This window comes from Delphinapterus leucas, chromosome 6 (genome assembly GCF_059928025.1).
Source record: "Delphinapterus leucas isolate spDelLeu-1000000601 "Yukka" chromosome 6, BTC_Dleu_Yukka2, whole genome shotgun sequence".
NCBI classification, from domain to species: Eukaryota; Metazoa; Chordata; class Mammalia; order Artiodactyla; family Monodontidae; genus Delphinapterus; species Delphinapterus leucas.
In genome coordinates, this window is record NC_143134.1 from 103,682,482 (window position 1) to 103,698,962 (window position 16,481).

A 16,481-nucleotide genomic window follows, 5' to 3' on the forward strand; every position below is an offset into this window, starting at 1 on the left:
AAAAGTTACTAAAATACTATCAACTTTAAAATATAAGTATTTATCTTTATAATATCAAAGTAATACAGGATTTCTTAAACATGACACAAAAACACAAATATAAAGGAAATGGCAAATAAATTTGACTACATAAAAATACCATGGAGAGAATGAACCAATAAGCCAAAACGGAGAGAAATTATTTGCAACACATAATACCAACAAAGGACTAGTGTCTAGGATATATAAAGAATTCCCACAAATAAACAAGAAAAGACAAGAAACCAAACACAAAAACAGGCAAAAGAATTAACAGAAAATTCATAAAGGAGAATGGCCAATAAATAAATTAAAGTAAGTTCAACCTCATTGGTAATCAAGGAAATTTCACAGCAGCACTGTTCATAATAGCCTCAAACTAAAACAACCCAAATGTCTATCAACAGTAGAATAGATAAACGAACTGTGGTATATTCATACAATGGGAATCTATACACTTGACAGTATTGACAATGAATAAGTAATAGCCACATATATGAGCATGGATGAATCAAAAGAAAACAAACAGTATGATTCCATTTAGATAAAGTTCTAAATATAGGAGAAAAGAATTTTTTAAATTAGCACTTAGGGCTGCATAATGAGTAGTAAAAGAACCAAACCAAACCACAGGGGAAGAAAAGCAGAAAAGCAAAAGCATGACTATCATCAAAAATTTGAGACTACAGTTATCTTGGAGCAGGGAGAGTGGGAACACAATAAATGAGAGGGGTACAAATAGTGCTTCTTCAGTATGTGTAAACATTTTATTTCTTAATCTGGATAGTAATTACATGGGTATTTAAAACTGTATTCACAGGTTTTACAAGCTTTTCTATAGGTATAATATATTTCTCTAAAAAGAGGGACAGAATGCTCACAACTTAGCCCTAAGACCTTTAAACGGTAATCTTTAAAAGAAAGAAAAGAAAGAACAGCCAGTGAGGTAAGGAAAAAAGTCATGGAAGTGTGGTGTTTCTGAAGCCAAGAGAAAAAGAAGAGGGAATAGTGAACTGTTCAAATATTTGTGAGAGGCAGAGTAAACTTTCACACAACACATAAAAAAGTACTGTTCTCTGTTTGATGAATTATTTATCTTATAATGTAGACACTACTCTGCAACGACAAAGGATTTATTAATACAATAAAAAAAGGATGGTAACATTCTGGTTATTTTATATTCAGAAACCAAAATTTTAAATTGTGTTTTTAAAATGTCCTCCTCCCACAATGCAGAACATAATTATACCAACAGTATGTATTCAATTACTGAAATACGTGCAGTTCTGCATTTGATAGCCAAGTTTTGGCAAACTTGAGTGATAGCCCCAATTTCTATCATTTGTTATTAAAATGGTAATTACAAAGACCTTTGGCTCTCCCAAATTGTACATATGAGTAGGGGCTGATAACAAATACAGTCATCCCTCAGTATCCACAGGGGATTGGTTCCAGCACACTCCCCAACCCCCCACCCTATAGACACCAAAATCCAAGGATGCTCAAGTCCCTTATATAAAATTGTATGGTATTTGCATATAATCTCTGCACATACTCCTGAATACTGTGAATCATCTCTAGATTGCTTATAATACCTAGGATGTTGTAAATGCTATGTAAATAGGTATAAATACACTGTAATGCTATGTAAAATAGTTGCTGGTACAAGGTAAATTCAAGTTTTGCTTTTTGGAACATTATGGAATTTTTTCCCCTCAAATATTTTTGATCTGCAGTTGGTTGAATCCACAGATTCCAAACCTGTAGATATGGAAGCCCAACTGTATAAAACACAAAAATTTGGTCAGACTAAAACAGAAACTTTAACAATTTAGGAACATGAACTGAACAATGTACTTGACATTTTCAGTTATAAATAACAAAAAGCTTTAACACTAAATTTACCATCTGTTTTCTAGAAAATTTTGGACAACAATTTGGCTAAGGATTCTTTTTTCTCACCTATAAAATGAAGATAAACTAAATATCACTTGAAGTCTCAACTAATATTTTATGGTGTCATCTGGGAAAGAAAAATCAATCACAAAGGGTAATAAAATTAAAATACTTTAACTAAATAATAAACCACACTTCAAGAGTTGCAAAACCAAAACGTATATTAACCTAATGATATATCCAAGTAGGCTCTCCACTACTTTTCCCTTTACATAAAGGTTTATTTTAAAAGTTTAAATTATTGAGAACTAATTTTAAATAAAAGAAGGAAGCTCTCCAAAGCAACATTTGCATGAGTAATACAGAAGACTACTTTTATTAGTGCAAAAATGCAACTTCGCACAAACTTAGGGTTAAGATGAAAAGTTCTGATGTTTAAAAAACAAAAACAAAAAATTGTAAATCCTCTTCTTTGAATAAAGGAAAAACATACTACTAATTTAGGTCCTTGTTTTAAAGTATCACTACTTAAAAAAGGAAAAGTATTTCTCTCAAGAACACTTACACCAGTATTTTGCTGGTTATATTGGGCTGGCCAAAAGGTTCACTCGGTTTTTTCTGTAAGACGTCTTTAGTAGCACTTAGTTGTCTTTAACTTCATTTGAAACAGTTTTGTTAGATTGTATTGTGACAGCTATCAGATCAGTGTGCATTTAAAAAAAAACTTATCAAAATTGGTGAATTTCTGTGTAGCCATTTTAATATTGAAGATGGAAGAAAAAAAGCAACATTTTCAGCATATTATACTTTATTATTTCAAGAAAGGTAAAAACACAACTGAAACACACAAAAAGATTTGTGCAGTGTATGGAGAAGGTGTTGTGACTGATCAAACATGTCAAAAGTGGTTTGCAAAGTTTCGTGCTGGAGATTTCTTGCTAGACGATGCTCCACAGTTGGGCAGACCAGTTGAGTTGATAGCGATCCAATTGAGACATTAATTGAGAACAATCAACGTTATACCATGTTGGAGATAGCCGACATACTCAAAATATCTGAATCAAGCACCGAAAATCATTTGCACCAGCTTGGTTACGTTCATTGCTTTGATGTTAGGGTTCCACATAAGCGAAAAAAAAACCTTCTTGACTGTATTTCCGCATGTGATTCTCCACTTAAACGTAATGAAAACGTTTTGTTTTCAAAACAAATTAAGACAGACGATGAAAAGTGGATATTGTACGATAATGTGAAACGGAAGAGATTGTGGGGCAAGCAAAATGAACCACCACCAACCACACCAAAGGCTAGTCTTCATCCAAAAAAGGGATGTTGTGTATATGGTGGGATTGGGAGGGGGAGTCCTCTATTTTAATTAGCTCCTTCTGGAAAACCAAACGATTAATTCCAACAAGTACTGCTCCCAATGAGACCAACTGAAAGCAGCACTCGACAAAAAAGTGTCCAGAATTAGTCAACAAAAAATGCGTAATCTTCTATCAGGATAACATAAGATCACATGTTTCTTTGATGACCAGACAAAAACTGTTACAGCTTGGTTGGGAAGTTCTGATTCACCTGCTGTATTCACCAGACATTGCACCTTCGGATTTTCATTTATTTCAGTCTTTACAAAATTCTCTTAATGGAAAAAATTTCCATTTCCCGGAAGACTGTAAAAGGCACCTGGAACAGTTCTTTGCTCAAAAAGATAAAAAGTTTTGAGAAGATGGAATTATGAAGTTGCCTGAACAATGGCAGAAGGTAGTGGAACAAAAGGGTGAATATGTTGTTCAATAAAGTTCTTGGTGGGGCTTCCCTGGTGGCGCAGTGGTTGAGAGTCCACCTGCATCAGGGGACACGGGTTCGTGCCCTGGTCTGGGAAGATCCCACATGCCGCGGAGCGGCTGGGCCCGTGAGCCACAGCCGCTGAGCCTGCGCGTCTGGAACCTGTGCTCCGCAACAGGAGAGGACACAACAGTGAGAGGCCCGCGTACCGCAAAAAAAGTTCTTGGTGAAAATGAAAAATGTGTCTTTTATTTGTACTTAGAAACCAAAGGAACTTTTTGGCCAACCCTATAAATCAACTTATTTAAACCAGTGGTAATATATAAGACTATTAATTTCAAGCAAATGGTTGCATGGTTTATAAAGAACGAGTAATATTAATGTTAGAAAATAAATTCAATTTCAGGTACCCACTTGTTTTTGCCAACTAATAGAATCTACTAATATTAAGATTCAATTAATGAACACATTTTTGTTCCATGATTCTCACTTTTCTTTAGAAATCCTGAGAGAATCCAAGAAGAAACCACCTGACATATATGGATTAATAAATGAAACTTTTACCTTCAGAAAGCTTGTTCTGTGACCCAAAAGAGAACTACTCACCGAAAGCCATAGGGGGTTCAAGGGATGGCTGGCCATCACCAGTAGGAAGGTCTAAGCGAGTGAAGTCTCTGCTTTTGTCGTTATTATATTTCACATTAAGGCTGGTAAGCTTGGAGAAGTCAATACGCAGAGTGCAGCATGCATTATAGATATTCTGGCCATCCAGAGCCTAAATAAAGCATGTAAGAAAGCATGATGTTTTACAAGATAATAACAATAATAAATCAAGTAGCCTCTACTTTGACAGACTGGCAATCAGGCATAAAGCAAAGAGGACTAAACTAAAAGCCAAAGACCTGGGTTTACTTTTAACTCTGTCACTGTGTGAGCCTAAGAGAGAAAATGAATATCTCTATTTCTCAGTTTTTTCATCTGTAAAGTAAGGATAATAATCCCTATCCTGTCTATGATAAGAGCAAACGGAAGAGGAGATCTCCTATGTATAAGCTTAGAAAACTATTATACATTATTGTACATTGTACTAATTATTATGATGATTATTTTTTAAATGTTTAAAGATATTTAAATTTTACATTTCATCTTAATTCATTTTAGTGTACTTTATATAGGTTAAGATGAAATAAAGCCTTTGTAAATGGTACCTGTCAGAACCACAATATGTGAAATATTATCTACCACTTACTGTTTTTCTTGTTAAGTTTATTTTCTTTGAGTAATAAACTTGAGGGAAGTTTTGAGTCAGATCAGATACAAGACCAAAAATCAGCAATCCCTCCTTTGAAAATAATAAAGACTTACCAAAGGGATACTTATAGCTACTTATGACTTCCATAAACACTTCAATTTATAAAAATGGATACCAGAAACCAAAACATAAAAATATCAATTAAAAAAACCATACAAATATACAAAAACCCCTGACTTATCATGATAGTTATTGACCAGTATGCCATCATAAAGGTACAAAATAATATATGCGGGTAGAGGGTACAGCAAATATAAATGTTATTCCTAATCAAGAACTAGACACTTTGTGATACACAAAAGTACTATAAACCTTAGTCCCTATCTTTGGAAAAAAATTAGAAATAATTCAGATACCAATACAAGACAGAATTAGAGTTAGGGATAGATCTCAATAGGAGATGGGTCAAACGTAACCAAACTGAATGTGAAGTTTTACATCCTGTCAAAAGTCAAGCACTCATGTACTAACAAGAAGACAACATGAATTGAAGGCAGCATATTTCCTAAGATTTAATGTCTTTAGCAATTTAGAGCTCAATGAAATTCAACAGTGAATACGGTTGCAAAAATATTGAAATCAATCAATCTTTGGCTCACTTAATATAAGTAAATGAGGCACTAGGGTAAAGATAATCCTACTTTATTAGTCAGATTATATCAGAAGTACTGTGCTCAACTCTAGACTTTAAATAGGACAAACAGAAATGAGTCCCAGAAATCTGAGAAATGATAGGTGATTTGAAACCATTTCATATGAAGAAAGAAGTAATTTTTAGACTATAAGAAGAGCATATGGAACAGTACTTTTAAAAATGGTAAATTTCAGTATGTATATTTTATTACAATTTTCAAAAAAAAAACACATGGTAAACTACAGCAAAGGAGAAGACATGATGGCTTTCTCTGGTATCACTGAAGTGACTGATTAACAACTGAAAAATGAAAAAAAGATCATAATTACCATTTTGGCATAATGTGCATTCAGTGGGTCAGCATACTGAAGCAAGGCTTGAAACTGATTATTCTTTGTAAAGGTGATAATCTTTAAGACTGTGCCAAATTTAGAAAATATCTGGAAAAAAGTTCACATTAGGTTAAATTTAAGGAAAAAACTTGCTAACATATCTTTATAAATACAACTTGATTCATTAATCCCAGGTTTTTTGTTTTGTTTTGTTTTGTTTTCTTGCGGTACGTGGGCCTCTCACTGTTGTGGCCTCTCCCGTTGCGGAGCACAGGCTCTGGATGCGCAGGCTCAGCGGCCATGGCTCACGGGCCCAGCCGCTCTGCGGCATGTGGGATCTTCCTGAACCGGGGCACAAACCTGTGTTCCCTGCATCGGCGGGCGGACTCTCAACCACTGCACCACCAGGGAAGCCCCTGAATCCCAGTTTTAAATGAAAATAATTTCCTCTATTAAAACTATTGGTACCAAAATCACTTCAATCAAGCCTAAGATGTTCATGTTTCAACACTCGTGCATGGCTTAAAACGGTGCCTGACACATAACAGGCACTAAATATTTAACCTATTTTATAGCATGTCATAAATGGCACAATACTGAATCAGGAGGTTACAACAGGAATTAATTAATGCTATGAGATGTTGGTGTTACAAAGCATATACCTGGAAGTGGAAGAGTCATACAGATCAACTATTTCAGCCTGAGAATCAGCATCTACTTGAAATTTTTATAGACAGGAAAACTACAAAATATTCAACAAAATGAACAAGAGAATGTTCAATGCTCTATTAATTCATCAAATACTCATAGAGCACTGTTCTAAGCTCTAGAAAGTCAGCAGTGAACAAAACAGTAACAAGAGTCTCAATATGGGCTCATCAATTTTAAACAATAGTACCATACTAATGTTAATAATAGGGGAAACTGTGTATGTCTGTGGCGGTAAGGAGGTATATATATTCTGCTCAAGATTTTTGTGAACTAAAAATGCTCTAAAGAATTCTAGTAAAAAACAAAATGTGAAACAGGAAAAAAAAACCTGAAAAAGGCAGAAAGAGAAGGGGGAAGAAACAACAAACAAGTAGGAAACAGTTACCAACCTAGTAGATATAAGTCCAACTATATAAAAAATCACTTTAAATGTGAATGTTCTAAATATGCCAATTAAAATACATACTTGTCAGAGTGGGCTTTTTAAAAAGCACAAACAAAACCCATCTCCAGGTTATTCATCAGAAACCCACTTTAAATATAAAGACTCAAGCTAAAGGGAGAGAAAGATACACCATGCTAACACTAATTTTTAAGAAAAGCTGGTACAGCTATATTAATTTTAGACAAAGCTGACTTTTAAAGAAAAATTATCAGGGATAAAGAGGGAGGGTATATAATAATAATAGGGGTCATTTATCCAAGAAGACATAACAACCCTTAATATGTACATGCTTAATGAAAAAGAATCAAAATACTTGAGAAAAAAAGCTGCTGGACTATAAAAACACTATTGTAGCTGGAGACAAAACACTGCTCTGTCACTAATTGACAGATCCAGAAGTCAGAAAATCAGGAAGGATATAGCTGAACTGAATAGCATCATCAATCAACTGGATCTAATTGACATTTATAGAACAGTGCACCCAATAATAGAATACACATTCTGAATTTTGCATGAAACATTGACCAAGATAGACACATTCTGAGCCATAAAACACACTTTAACAAATTTAAAATAATAGAAATCATACAGTGTATATTCTCAAACAATTATAGATTTAAACTAAAAATCAATAACAGAAAAAAATAACCTGGAAAATCCTCAAAGAAAGAAAAGAAAGAAAGAAACAAGTCTCTGCTCTCATAAGAAAAGACAGACGATAAACAAATAAGCCAATAAATCACAATGTCTGGTCATAAAAAAGTGTTTTGTTTTAAAAATAAAAGGGAAAGGGATGAGAGTGAACTGGAATGCAAGTTGGGAAGGTGCAAGGGTGCTCAAGGAAGGCGTCTCTAAAGAGTCTTTAGAGAAGCGGAATAAACAGAGTTGGGGGAAAGTTCCCTGACAGACCCCTGGTTACCAATGCTCTTACAACACTTGTTATACTTCCCCACCACAAGTTCAGGGCCAGGGTTACTACAATGCATTTTGCTTTCCTCTGACATCCCATTTTAAATCTACAACACTTGTTATACTTCCCCACCACAAGTTCAGGGCCAGGGTTACTACAATGCATTTTGCTTTCCTCTGACATCCCATTTTAAATCTACAACACTTGTTATACTTCCCCACCACAAGTTCAGGGCCAGGGTTACTACAATGCATTTTGCTTTCCTCTGACATCCCATTTTAAATCTGGATTTTAATAAGCCAGAAACTTGCCCTTCTGCTTCTAAGGATAAAAACCTAAGTATTCCCTATGCTGCTAAGAATTTGCTGTTATCAAATACTATGTATGTGTCTCCTTAATAGGCAAATGGTCCTGCTTTTTAATTATCAGAAAGAATGATCAAGAATAACTATCCTAGGGATTTCCCTGGTGGTCCAGTGGTAAAGAATCCGCCTGCCAATGCAGGGGACATGGGTTCGAGCCCTGGTCTGGGAAGATCCCACATGCTGAGGAGCAACTAAGCCCGTGCGCCACAACTACTGAGCTTACACTCTAGAGCCCACGAGCCACAACTACTGAGCCCGTGAGCCACAACTACTGAAGCCTGTGCACCTAGAGCCCATGCTTTGCAACAAGAGAAGCCGGTGCACCGCAACAAAGAGTAGTCCCTGCTCGCCGCAAATAGAGAACGCCCATGCGCAGCAACAAAGACCCAACACAGCCAAAAAATAAATAAATGTATTAAAAAAAAAAGAATCTGCCTTCCAATGCAGGGGACGTGGGTTTGATCCCTGGTCGGGGAACTAAGATCCCACATGCTGTGGGGCAACTAAGCCTGTGCGCCACAACTACTGAGCTCACGTGCCGCAACTGCTGAGCTTGCGTGTCTCAACTAGAGAGCCCACATGCCACGAACTACAGAGCCCATGTGCTCTGGAACCCCTGCACCACAACCACAGAGCCCACACGCACTGGAGCCTGTGCACCACAACTAGAGAAGAGAAAACCCACATGCCACAACTAGAGAGAAGGCTTCATGCCGCAACGAAGATCCCACATGCCTCAATAAAGATCCCACACGCCACAACGAAATATCCCGCATGCCTCAATAAACATCCCACATGCCGCAGCTAAGACCCAATGCAGCCAAAAATAAATAATAAATAAATCTTAAAAAAAAGAATAACTATCCTAGAGCACAGGCAACAAAAGAAAAAATAGATAAATTCAACTACATCAAAATGGACACTTATGTTCATCAAAAGACTATCAACTGACTTGAAAAGACAACCCACAAAATGGGAGCCAATATTTGCAAATCATGTATCTGATAAGGGGTTAATATACAGAAATATAAAAAAAACTCCTACAACTCAACAACAAAAACCCAATTTTAAAAACAGGCAAAGGATTTGAATAGACCTTTCTCCAAAGAAGATAATCAATAGCAACAAGCACTTGAAAAGATGCTCAATGGGAACTCCCTGGTGGTCCAGTGGTTAGGACTGCCAAGGGCCCAGGTTCGACCTCTGGTCAGGTCAGGGAACTAAGATCCTGCAAGCCGCGTGGTGTGGCCAAAAAAAAAAAAAAGATGCTCAACATCACTAATCATCAAAATGCAAATAAAAACTAAAACAAAATACCACTTCACGCCCCCATTAGGACAGGTACTATTAAAAAATCCAAAACAAACAGAAAAGATTAAGTGTTGGGGAAGATGTAGAGGAAGTGGAACCCTTGTGCACTGTTGATGGAAATGTAAAATGGTGCAGTGGCTATGGAAAACTGTATGGGGATTCTTCAAAAAAAATTAAGAATAAAATTACCATATGATCCAACAACTCCATTTCTTGGCATATACCCAAAAGAATTGAAAGCAGAGACTCAAAGAGATAATCTGAACACCTATGTTCATAGCAGCATTATTTGCAATAGCCAAAAGATGGAAGCAACTCAAGTATCCATCCACAGATGAATGAATAAACAAAATGTGGTATATCCGTACAATGGAATATTATTCAGCTTTAAAAATGAAATTCTGACACATGCTACAACATGGATGAACCCTGAAGACAATGAGTTAAGGGAAATAGGCCAGTCTCAAAACAACAAATGATGCATGATTCCGCTTATATGAGGAACCTAGCGTAGGCAAATTCACAGACAGGAGGAAGAATGGTGGTTGCCACGGGCTGAGAGAAGGGAGGAATGGGGTGGGGAGTTACTGTTTAATAAGGTACAGGAGTTTCAACGGGAAGATGAAAACATTTCTAGAGATACATGCTATTTGGTGATGGTTGCAAAAAAATATAAATGTACCTAATGCCACCGAGCTGTACAATTTACAAAAGTTAAAATGATAAAATTTATGTGTATTTTACCACCCTCCAAGATAAAATAACTATCCTAAAGTCCAAATACTCATTTTTGGCAAGATATGCTTTAATATATTATTAGCTTAGAGTTAAACATTTCTTATAAGAGATAAGAAGATCAACAAGATTTGTGGAACCAATTTGTCTTGGAAGGGATCACCAGAAAATGCCATTCCTTAAAAGTTAGATAGTCTGAAGGCTCTTTATTGAAATTTAAAACTTTTAATAAAATGTAGTTAATTTCATTATGGTCATATTTCAGGGTTTAGAACTTTGAGACCTTAACCCCTCATTATAACTGTATTTTGAAAAACACTAGGAAATTTTTTGTTTTGTTCTTTTAATGAAAACTTTGGCCTTGTAACAGGTTATTTCCTCAGTACACCCTCACGTCCTAGATAATATTCTTAACGTTTACAGAAGAATACCAAATTTACTTTCTTCTCAGCTGTCAAAGATTTTATGTTGTATCTTTCTTTAAGATATAGGTATAAGCATTCTTGGGAAAAGGTATTATGTTTTCTTAATTTCCATCCTTGGTGATACTATGGTGTTACATGCATGCACACACATCAATCTATATATTGTAAGTGCATCAATTGAGGTTTGTTTGCTTTTTTTTTTCACCTGATAAAGTAGTAACAATGTTAAAAATGTGTATGTATATATATAAAATGAGATATAATAACTGCCTAACCTCCCTCCTTCATACTGCAGACACAGGTAGTGCTCTAAAGTACAAGTCAGATTATACTTTTCCCTGCTTAAAATTCCTCACTATCTCCCCATTATCTACATGGTAAAATCCAAGCTCTTTGGTATAACATACACAACTTCTCCCTGGTGTACCTCTCCAACCTCATTTCCTCACACTTTTTATACCACACTATTTACATCAACAGTAGGGAACTGTCTACAGTAGTTCTCCAGATACACTAAGTGGTTTCGGACTTCCATGCCTATACATGTGGCTTTTCCCTTTTCCTGTAACTCTTTACCTAATACCTAGTAAATTTTCATTTATCTTTTTCAAAACTCAGCTCAGGGAATAATGCCACCAGAAAATCCTTAGCCTCACCCAAATCTCAATAGAGTTCATTCTCTAGTACCAAATATTAATATCCCCTCTAGGCCTCATACAAATATTTATCTAGCTGTTTTATTTACATTGGTCTATACATTTGTTTATATATGTCTCCTTTAGACTGAAAGGTCCTTGAAGGTATATACCTTGCCTGAATCATTTCTCTATCATTGAGTACAATTCCTGGCATATAAGAGGCACAGCGTAAATGCTTATTATTAACTGATAACAAATTATACTCTGAGATCTGACTGAAGAATTATGGCAATATGCAATTTTTAAAATGATAAACATTTTTGATGTAAAATATCTTGTCAATGAAGTAACAAGAACATATAATTTGCTCTAAAATTTGGGATTTTATACTGTATTATGCTACAGAACCTAGTTAATTTCCATTTAACCTTCAGATTTTGTTAATGGTTCGATTCCTTTCCCTCATTTAACTTGAACAACCTGAAGCATATCCTCCCTGACAGATGTGTTTGGCTGTGTAATTTTCATCTGAATGTGCCAAGAGAATATGAATGAACTCAACTGGCTAACCATGGATAGCTCTCTAGAGTCCCCTGGATTGTATTTACTGAAAGAGTAGCTGCAAAGATCAATCTGATACTTTTTTTTAAAATTTATTTTTGGCTGCATTGGGTCTTCGCTGCTGTGCACGGGCTTTCTCTAGTTGCAGTGAGCCGGGGCCACTCTTTGTTGCAGTGCACAGGCTTTTCATTGTGGTGGCTTCTCTTGTTGCAGAGCATGGGCTCTAGGCACGTGGGCTTCAGTAGTTGTGGCACGCGGGCTCTAGAGCACAGGCTCAGTAGTTGTGGCGCACGGGCTTAGTTGCTCTGCAGCCTGTGGGATCTTCCTGGCCCAGGGCCCAAACCCACGTCCCTTGCACTGGCAGGCGGATTCTTAACGACTGCGCCATCAAGGAAGCCCCCAATCTGATACTTTTGAATAAAGTAAGTGAGCACCAACATTGGGGAATTCAGGAATGCCTGAAATGTAGTTTTTAACAACTTTTTATAATTAGCAAAATACTCAGTTTTAAATAGATTTGGTCTCAAAAGATCAATGTTTAGTAAAGTTTAATATATATTTTTATAGATTACAAGGTCTTTGACTATTTCCTAATATATTTACTTTGCTGTCATAAACATAAGAAACACATAGACTCAACTCTTGACATTTCTTGTGCATTTTAATGTTTTCAGACTTTAAAATGGGACTAATAAAATACTAAAGATCAAATTCTGATAAAATTAACCTTCAGGGTGATGTTTATAAAGAGGGCTTGCCAGAAACTGTTCACCAGCATTCACTTGTAAAAAGCATTATTTATACTAGAACTTTTTAAAATAGCAAGCACATTGGCCACAATTTGTTTATAATAGTTTTTGTAGCCAACAAAACAGCAAGATTTAAGAATTAGAATTTTGTATTACTAGTGTTGATTCTTTTATTTGATACCATAATAATTGGTTTTTGCAAGCTATTTATCTTTATTTTGCAATTCAAAAAGATAAGTCCTTCATCCTGAAGAGATTCACCTTTTGGACATTCATAAAGTAACCCCATATATAACAGTACTTGGAAGTAATGGATTCCACAAAAATACTGTTTTCACCTACTCCTTCAGTACACAAGGAAATTTTTTAGAATGCAGGGTTGAGTTTATGTAATGGAACAGTTGATGAATGCCTTCTTTATCTACAAATACTCTCTAAGTGATGCCATCCAATCCAATGGCCTTAATTATCACTCATATGCAAATGATTACCAATTCTCCAGCGTGAATTCTTATGCCCAATCCAGACTTATTTCCCAACTGTCTCTTCAACATCTCCCACTTGGCTGTCTAACAGGTATCTCAAATTTAACATGTCCAAAACACTCTCCTGATTCCTCCCCTTCCTCCCACCCCTGCCCTAAATCTTTTTTGCCCTCAGTCTTTACTATCTTAGTATAAGATAGCTCTATTTTACCAGAGGCTCACATCCACAATCTGGAAGGCATTCTTGATTACTCTCTCTCTCTCCATAACCCACATCTACTAAACCCATCAGCAAATCACTCCAAATATATACGTAATCACCATGTGCAGTGCTCACATCCCCACCTGGGTCACCACCATCTCTCAACTGGACTATGATAAGAGCCTCCACTTATGCCTACAGTTTATTCTTAACATAGCAACAAGAACATTAAACCTATCATCTCCCTCCTCTACTCAAAATCCTCCATGGCTTCCTATTTTACTCAGTGTAAAGATTATAAAGACTTTGCATCATCTAGTCTTAACACCTTCTCTGAGCCTATCATTTATGGCTTCCTTATTTTTTACACGCCAATGATATAGTCTTTTTTCCGATATTTGAACACATTAAGTACACTTCCATTTTAGGGACTTTGCACTTGCTGTTCTTTCTGACTGGATCATTGTTCTACCATATATACACATAACTTACACCCTCACATCCTTCAAGCTTCTGTTCAAATGTCATCATACTGTAAACACTTCCCCTAACCTACTTCATTTGAAATAGCACCACTCCCATCTCAGTCATTATTAATCCCCTCACCATGAGCTAAAGGAAAAACACTAGCTTCCACAGATGTTAGAGAGCAGTTTAGCTAATGTCAACTCTACTTACTAATTATAACATGTGCAACCAACTCCACACTTCCATGTATTTTCCAATCACAATATTTATCACATTTTATGCTATTACTTATGAAATTACATCTTACCCACAAGACCACAAGAGCAAGGATCAGTTTCTTACAATGCAATTTACTAGCATCTGATAAGTACAGCTAACATTTCTTGAGCACTTACTATGTAACAGGCACTGTTCTAAGTGCTTTAAATGCATTAACCCATGTGATCCACACAATGAAGGTATAAAATAGATACCATCTTCATCCCCATTATATAAACAAGAAAAAGACATAGAGGGAGTAAGTTACTTGTCCAAGGTTACAGAGGTAGTAAGTGGTAGAGCTAGGATTCAAACCAGCTCCAGATACTGTATCCTTAATCATTATGCTATACTACATTTTAGTTGGCTAATGGAATAGAGTGTCAGGGGGAGAGGGCTAAATTAACGTAATTAGAGAAAGACTCTCTGAGGAGGTGAATTTGAGCTGCAAATGGAATGATGTAGATTCAGCTAAGTGGCTATCTCCCTAAAGAGTGTTCCAGGCCTAAGAAATAGAAGACAGAAATGGACAAGGACAGAAATAAGAGGGGGGGAGGGGGAGAGGGTCAAAGGGCCAGAAAAGCTAGGGTGCTAAATAAGCAGAAGAGTTAGGAAGTGAGCTTAAAGAGATGGGGAGAAGTCTGCACATGGGGACTTAAGTGCCTTGCTAAGAAGTTTTGGTGTTTTCCAACAGCAATGTGAAGAAGGATTAAACAGGAGAGTGCCATAACTAAAGGGCTGAGAGTCCTATCCCAATGGTTACTATTGAAGACTCTCAATTACCTCTCTTCACCTGAAGGACCCATGATCTTTTGGGAAAGAAACAAGGTTTGTTACTGGTCTGAGGGAAATGACAAATGGAATGACAAGAAAGGACCACACAACCTTGACTAAATTCACTGCTGACTGATGGCAATGTTGAGCCACAGGTGCAATAACATCTTCTGTAAAGCAGTAGAAGTTAGCAGTAGCTACAGTGCCACAGTAGCAAAAGCAAACAAAAAATGCTGATGGTTCAAGAGGGTTCAATGCCACTTTGCGGGATAAACAGTAGAAAAGAAAATCCACCAGAACAAAGAAACCAATCACTTAAGTAACTGCTGAACACTTTTAGGAAACAACGGTGGCTACGGATACCACTGCTAAAACCCTCCATAGGACATGCTTCACAAATGCACATATTTAGAAAATGGTACTCAGGAAACTATTACAGGGAATAAAGTAGGCATAATAAATGGTATATTTTGATATTTACATGCATAGCACATGAACCATATTAGGAAATATATCTGAGTTCTATCACCAATTGGTACAATGACTGTGGGGAAAGTAACAACTTCTAAGGTCCCCAGTACCCTTATTTGTAAAATGTGAGAATAGGATAGGATACATTTCAATTCTTAAATACACATGCACACACACCCCCCATGACTCTTCATTCAGTAGTACAAATCCAAAAGTTTGGAAAACAGTTAAATGAGTCTAGACTGGCCTGAGATCATGCTGTTTAATATATGAGGGGGCTTCCCTGGTAGTGAAGTGGTTGAGAGTCCGCCTGCCGATGCAGGGGACACGGGTTCGTGCCCCAGTCTGGGAAGATCCCATATGCCACGAAGCGGCTGGGCCTGTAAGCCATGGCCGCTGAGCCTGCGCGTCCGGAGCCTGTGCTCTGCAACGGGAGAGGCCACAACAGTGAGAGGCCCACGTACCGCAAAAATAAATTAATAATAATAATAATAATGAGATATAAATATGAAAATAGGGACTTCCCTGCTGGCACCGTGGTTAAGAATCCCCCTGCCAATGCAGGGGACACAGGTTCGATCCCTGATCCAGGAATATCCCACAAGCCGCAACGAGCAACTAAGCCCGTGTGCCACAACTACTGAGCCTGCGCTCTAAAGCCCACAAGCCACAACTACTGAAGCCCGCGTGCCACAACTACTGAAGCCCGTGTGCCACAACTACTGAAGCCCGTGTGCCTAGAGCCCGTGCTCCGCAACAAGAGAAGCCACCACAATGAGAAGCCCACGCACCACAACGAAGAGTAGCCCCCCACTCGCCGCAACTAGAGAAAGCTCGCATGCAGCAACGAAGGCCCAACGCAGCCATAAATAAATAAATAAATATGAAAATAAGCATATAATATATTTTAGTGTTTTAAAATAATTTTTATGCTTAGGTTGTCAAGTATAATGAAATGGAATACTGGAGTTGACATTAGGGGACTTGAATTCT

General features: G+C 36.9%; 1 protein-coding gene across 6 annotated transcripts in view; it reads right to left on the reverse strand.

Annotated features, from left to right (window-relative positions):
* The window catches only part of PTBP3 (polypyrimidine tract binding protein 3), a 101,544-nt gene that overhangs the window by 24,710 nt on the left and 60,353 nt on the right, over positions 1-16,481 (reverse strand). For all 6 annotated transcript variants that reach the window (XM_089913594.1, XM_022579031.3, XM_022579030.3 and 3 more), the window contains 2 exons: positions 5,978-6,088; positions 4,309-4,477 (listed from right to left, as the gene is read on the reverse strand). In XM_089913594.1, the coding sequence (XP_089769720.1) occupies positions 4,309-4,477; positions 5,978-6,088 (280 nt within the window). The remainder of the gene's footprint in view (positions 1-4,308; positions 4,478-5,977; positions 6,089-16,481) is intronic.